This window comes from Rhinopithecus roxellana, chromosome 2 (genome assembly GCF_007565055.1).
Source record: "Rhinopithecus roxellana isolate Shanxi Qingling chromosome 2, ASM756505v1, whole genome shotgun sequence".
Lineage (NCBI taxonomy): Eukaryota > Metazoa > Chordata > Mammalia > Primates > Cercopithecidae > Rhinopithecus > Rhinopithecus roxellana.
The window spans coordinates 71089416-71096473 of record NC_044550.1 but is presented as its reverse complement, the minus strand read 5'-3'; the positions used below and the strand labels follow the sequence as shown (position 1 = coordinate 71096473).

General features: G+C 34.7%; 1 protein-coding gene across 2 annotated transcripts; it reads left to right on the top strand.

Annotated features, from left to right (window-relative positions):
• The first annotated feature begins 958 nt into the window (after positions 1-958).
• Positions 959-1421, top strand: LOC104657747 (ubiquitin-conjugating enzyme E2 variant 2-like). Of its 2 annotated transcripts, XM_030926103.1 has the most exons (2): positions 959-1147; positions 1274-1421. In XM_030926103.1, exons 1-2 carry the CDS (start codon positions 984-986, stop codon positions 1419-1421), a joined length of 312 nt encoding a protein of 103 aa, XP_030781963.1. In that variant the 5' UTR covers positions 959-983. The 2 variants fall into 2 exon arrangements, with proteins under 2 accessions (XP_030781963.1, XP_030781959.1); XM_030926099.1 differs by having other exon boundaries at positions 959-1421.
• The last annotated feature ends 5637 nt before the right edge of the window (positions 1422-7058 follow it).

Here is a 7058-nt window from a genome sequence, read left to right as displayed (position 1 = left end):
TTGTTGGTATACAGGAATACTAGTGCTTTTTGCACACTGATTTTGTATCCTGAAACTTGCCGGAGTTGTTTATCAGCTTAACAAGCTTTTAGGCCAAGACTGTGGGATTTCCCAGATATAGAAACTTATTGTCTACAAAGAGGGATAGATTGACTTCTTCTCTTTCTATTTGGATGCACTTTATTTCTTTCTCTTGCCTGGCAGCTTTGACAAGAACTTTCATAGCTATGTTGAATAGCAGTGGTGACAATAGAGTGCCCAGAAATAAAGCTGCATACCTACAACCTCCTGGTCTTCAATTAAGTTGACCAAAAAAAAAAAAAAAAAAAAAAAAAAAAATAGGGAAATGATTCCCTATTCAATAAATGGTGCTGAGATAACTGGCTAACCATATGCAGAAGACTGAAACTGAACCCCTTCTTTATACCATATGCAAAAATAAATTCAAGATGGATTAAAGAGTTAAATATAAAACCCAAAAGTGTAAAAACTCTTAAAGACAACCAAGGAAATACTATCTGGGACATAGAAACAGGCAAATATTTCATGACAAAGATGCCAAAAGCAATCATAACAAAAACAAAAATTGGCAAATGGGATCTAATTAAACTTAGGAGTTTCTGCATAGCAAAATAAACTGTTAACAAAATAAACAGACCTACAGAATGGGAGCAAATTTTTTTGCAAACTATGCATCTGTCAAAGGTGTAGTATCTAGAATCTGTGAGGAACTTAAACAGATGTACAAGAAAAAAATGAAAACCCTATTAAAAAATGGGCAAAAGACATGAATAGAGACTTTCCTAAAAAAGACATACATGTGGCTAACAAGCATATTTTAAAAAAAGCTCAATATCACTGATCATTAGGGAAATGCAAATCAAAACCACAGTGAGATACCATCTCACACCAGTCAGAATGGCTATTACTAATAAGTAAAAAAATTACAGATGCTGGCGGGCTGCGTCGGGCTGCAGGAGAAGATGGCGGTCTCCACAGGAGTTAAAGTTCCTCGTAATTTTTGCTTGTTGGAAGAACTTGAAGAAGGACAAAAAGGAGTAGGCGATGGTACGGTTAGCTGGGGCCTTGAAGATGATGAAGATATGACACTTACAAGGTGGACAGGCATGATTATTGGGCCACCAAGGACAAATTATGAAAACAGAATATATAGCCTGAAAGTAGAATGTGGACCTAAATACCCAGAAGCTCCTCCGTCAGTTAGATTTGTAACAAAAATTAATATGAATGGAATAAATAATTCCAGTGGGATGGTGGATGCCCAGCGCATACCAGTGTTAGCAAAATGGCAAAATTCATATAGCATTAAAGTTGTACTTCAAGAGCTAAGATGTCTAATGATGTCCAAAGAAAATATGAAGCTTCCACAGCCACCAGAAGGACAAACATGCAGCAATTAATTTTAGTGGATCTCAAACTTGTCTTAAATCAACAACCTTCTACTCATGTTAATGTCTTGATTAAATATCACAATGAAAAATACCCACACATTAAGTAAAAGAATTCCAGCTGGTGAACATGACCTGGACATTTGTAAGAATATATTTAATACATGTACACCCATTTTGTTTTCAGGCAACAGGAGGAAAAATGCAGCACAATTTTTTTTCTCTTGTTAAGGCACTGTCATTTAAACATAAACCTGGAGTACTCGAAGTAGAATTCAGGTTTACAAGATGAAAGGGTGTGGAGAAGTGTCAGATGGCAGTGGAAGCATGTGTGTTTCTAAAAAGTGAAAATCTCAAGAAAAGAAAACAGAAATGGCATGCTTTACCCATCTTGCTTAGTGAAAGAGAGCTGCAGTTGAAATTGTTTAAAAAGTAGCAGGTACAACGAATATTGTCACAGATGTGTTAATTTTTGAAGCGATGTGGGTGCTGACTACTAGTAGTATCAAAAATATGTTCAGGATTGTTTTGATACCTGTATTTATAATAAAAAATGTTGGGGGGAGTTGATAAAAAAATAAAAAAAAATAACAGATGCTGGCAAGGTTGTGGAGAAAAGGGAACACTTATACACTGTCAGTGGAAGTATAAATTAGTTCAATCATTGTGGAAAGCACTATGGTGATTCCCCAAAGAGCTAAAAACAGAACCACCATTCAGCTCAGCAATCCCATTACTAGGTATATACCCAGAGGAATAGAAATTATTCTATTATAAAGACATACAAAAGCGAAAGTTCACTGCAGCACTATCTATTCACAATAGCAAAGACATGGAACCAGTCTAAATCTCCATCAATGACAGATTCAATAAAGAAAATGTGGTACATATACAGCATGTAATACCATCCAGCCATATAAAAGAACAAGGTCATGTCTTTAGCAGGAACATGGATGGAGCTAGAGGCCATAATCCTTAGCAAAGTAACAAGAGAACAAGAACTCAAATACTGCATGTTTTCACTTGTAAGTGGGAGCTAAATGATGAGAACTCATGAATAAAAAGAAGGGAACAAGAGACACTGGGGCCTTTTGGCCGGCGGAGGTTGGGAGGAGGGAGAGGAGCAGAAAGAAACAACTACTGCATACTAGGCTTGATACCTGGTTAACAAAATAATCTGTACATCAATCCTGTGTGGCATGAGTTTACCTATGCAACAAAGTTTCACATGTATCCCCAAACCTAAAACAAAAGTTAAAAAAGAGACACATTTAGGTGTTGTGTAACACATCCCTTTCATTGTATAGAATACATTTTCATAAACAAAGGCCACTGAAAGTTATTGAACTTCTATAAGTGGTGTGGAGAAACAATCAAATATATGAGATTTAGCGAGACCAACTTCTTGCTATGTAGAGAAAAAATGGGAGTCAGCTGGGGAACAAGGGAGCAGGGAAGCATTTGTGGCTCTTACAGTCATCCATCTGCCAAGCGTGATAGCAAAAAACATGCACAGCAGAAAGGGATACATTTTGCAAATGGACTCCCATGTAAATAAGTAACCTAATTCCGTACTGCCTTGCAAGAACAAGGCTCAGCAACTATTGCAAGATTCTGTTTTAAAGAGTGGTGTAAAGGACATTGAAGACTCAGAAGCATGGAGGATTGGAGCGGGGTGAGGGATGAAAAACTACCTATTGGGTACAATGTACACTCTTCAGGTGATGGGTACACTAAAATCCCATATTTTATCCATGTAACCAAAAAATCACTTGCACCCTTCAAGCCATCGAGATAAAAAAGTCTGGCTTGGTGTGGTGGCTCATGCTTGTAATCCCAGCACTTTGGGAGGCTGAGGCAGGAGGATTGCTTGAGACCAGGAGTTTGAGACCAGTTTGGCCAATATGGCAAAACCCCATCTCTACTAAAAATACAAAAATTAGCTGGGGTGATGGCATGTGCCTGTAATGCCAGCTACCTGGGAGGCTGAAAGCAGGAGAATCACTTGAACATGGGACCGTGGCACTACACTTGAGCCTGGGAAACAGAGTGAGTGAAACTCCATCTCAAAATAAATAAATAAATAAATGAAAATACAAGTAAATAGATACATTAAAAAGTTTCAAAAATTAATAGCCTCATGTAAATTTTATAATATCTAGAGTTTTAGTTTTGCTCATTCTTAATATGCTTATCTCCCCATGATGTGAAACACTAGAAAGGTGAATAGTCAATGTTTCATACATTTCTTGTTTGTAAAGTACTACATTTTATTTAGCGTAGTATAGTTTAGTATTTTATAGGCAGTTTACTTTTGTAAGAGATAAATATGTCCTTTAATGTTTTTAAGACCCTAGAATAAAGCCTAACCTTGATATTTCACTCTTAATTTGTCAAGTGAATAACTATTGAGAAAGATGTAGGGGGACTATGAACAGAATTTGTAACTTTAAGGACACAGTAATTTCGGTGATGAAAGTCCATGGGAGTTTATAACTGAAGTAGATGAGGTCTTTGGAGTTGCAGAGTTCAATGAATAAGAAATAAATCATTGGCTATCTTGCCCACATGGACAGCACAGTTAGCAAGAATGAGATGAGACTTATATTGAAAGGGAACACTACCAGTTACATGCCACTTCACTAGTGAAATGAAGAGTGCCTAAGGTGGGAGTGAGGCTTTAGTCAGATGGCCCAAACATCCTCCACTTTGAGGGATACAGAAAAAGCACTGTGTTCCAGGGAGAATCAGATTTAAGTTACAGTCTGAAGGTAAAAGTACCACAAAGTAAGAGTAATGAGGATGCAGGGCCAACGTAACCATGGAACAGGGACTTGGTGGTAAGACTAGGAAGAATCTAATAAGATAATATAAATATATGTATGTATAAAATATATATATATTTATATATATAGTCTGTCAGTGTGCTATGGGCTAAATTGTGTGCCCTGAAATGTATATGTTAAAATCTTAACACTCATTACCTCAGAATGTGACTGTATTTGAAGATAATGTATTTAGAGAGGACATTAAGGTTAAATTAGGTCATTTGTGTGGGCTCTAATCCAATAGGACTAGTGTCCTTATAAGAAGAAGAGATTAGGATACACACACACGGAGGAAAGATCGTGTGAAGATACATGGAAAATATAACTATTTACAAGGAGACAGGTCTTCAGAAGAAACTAACCCTACTGACATCTTGATCTTGGACGTCTAGCCTCTAAAACTGTGAGAAAATAGCTCCTCAGTGGGGCAGTACTTTTTATGGCAGACCTAGAAAATGAATACACAACATAACAAATGCTTTTTGTTCATTAGATGTTTATACACATCCCGTTTTACAACAGTGACCTCTCTGCGCCTCTCAGTCAGCTGCATTCAGGTCTGTACATGCGAACAAGATTCACTGTGTAGCAGGAATCAACAATTGGAGAATAGTCACTAAGCATACATTTAAAAATTTGCCTCTTTTTAGTTTTCCTTTGATTAAGCAAAACATGTCTACTTGAAAATAGTCTGGAAAAAGTTCTCTTCTAATAACTTTGTGCTTCTCTGGATTTCTTTTGGCACCACGATTTTCTAGTTTTGCATTCAACCTAATTTAACCTAACATGGTACCTCATGCATAGTAGGTACTAAATAAGTGATTAGTGAATGGGTGCTTGAATGAATATATGCCATGGAAATTTTCATAAACTAGAGCACAAGATAAAAGATATTAACATTTTCTCACTTATTTCCAAACTGCATATGTTTCATTGAAGCTTGTTACTTTTCACTCTTTTCTAGATTATTGCCTCTCCCATTGTGCCAGTCTTCATCATAGCAATGAGTTGGAGTTTTAATTAAATGAAAAAGAGCATACCAAGTCAAATCTTCTACAATTAATTGCATGTGGCACACCATTCAAAAGTGTACATAATACATTCAGCAAATAAACATGAAAATTAATTATAAAAACAACTGCCATCAAATTCAATTACATCATAGCCTACTTAAGTGATGGAATCAAAACTATAATATATATTTACAAATTAACAAACAAATTTATATAATAATAGCATAGAAATATTTTAGACAACAAAAAGACAACGAAAATGAAAATGACTACATTTGACATAAATTAGGAGAGATAATCATCCACTAAATATTTTTCAGATTCTTTTTCTAAAAGTAAATAATTTGCAGTTTACAGTAAAAATTTTCAATGGTAGTTTGGGTTAAAAAGAAGTGTTCAAACACAAACAAGGAAACAAACATACAGAAGCAACATACTAGCAAATGAGATAAATTCTTTAATAATTTTTTAAATAAAATTTGACTTCAAGAGAGCTATAGTTTTTTTTTGGTAGAGCTTCTAGTAATTTCTTGTGACCTACTCAATTTGGTCAATAAATAAAAGAATCTGCTATAAAACTTATGTTTATGTAGTATGCATGTGTATGTATGGATTATATTTAAATTTAAATAGCATATATATAAGCGTGTGTGTGTGTATATATATATCTCGTGTGTGTGTGTATGTGTGTGTACATATATATTAAGTGCAGTTCAATAGGACTTTCTATGACGAGGACTATTGAGCACTTAAAATGTGCCTAGTGTAGCTGAGTAATTGAAATTTTAATTTAATTTAAATCAACCAAAATTTGAATTTAAATAACAAATGGAGTTAGTGAATATCATATTGGAGAGCAAAGCTTATCTATAAATTGGTAAATGTAATTATGCATAAAATGTACATAAATAATCTAAATTTATGTTGGTATTTTATATATAATGTACAGGTATATGCTTATATGTATATGTGCATATATATATATTTAATGATACTAAACAGTATAATCACAGGTTCATATTACAACAGAATAAGGTAAGTCCAAGTTCAGCTGCTCACCACTTAAAAGCCAAACACAAGAGGAGATAATTAGTGAGAAAATAAAGCAGTTCTATTCAGAAAGTCAGCAAACTAAGAAGATGGCAGACTAGTATACTAAAATACCATCTTAAGTCAGAACAAATTTTAGGCTTTTTTAATGTTAAGGTTAGCAGGGGGAAGAAGAAGGGGTTGGGATCAAGAGGTGATTGACAACCACAGACATCTGGGCACCAGGGAGGGTCTGAGGAGGCCAGGAACATTTTTGCCCTTGGTCAGGTCATAATGCTCCTGTAAGTCTTTCCCAGAACATAGTTGTTTATGTACTTCTCCTTTAATCTTAGAGTTAGTTTTAAAAATTACATAATGACTGTTTTTACATATTAGTGCTCTAAAATTATACTAGCCTACCTGCAGAAATGAGTAAAGGCCCCTTAAACAAAACTGGAGTGAGTTATTTTGCTGTTTCACTGTTTCATCTTACAAAACTTACAATTGAAAAATTGAAATATTTAAATATTCTATTATCAAATTTGTTAAGTTTAATCTCCCTAGGATTAAGTTAGTTTGTTAAACAAGTAAATAATTAGACAAAAAGCAGGTGAGGCCAAGCAAATTCTAGGTCTGCTGCTTTCTGTAGATTCTAATAAAATGAAACATCTAACAAGACTCAATTTTGAAATCATATATTTCTGTTTAAGACAAACACGGACACATATAAATAAGAATTTCCACAACAAAATTAATCTTCACTTTTTAATCTCATTACT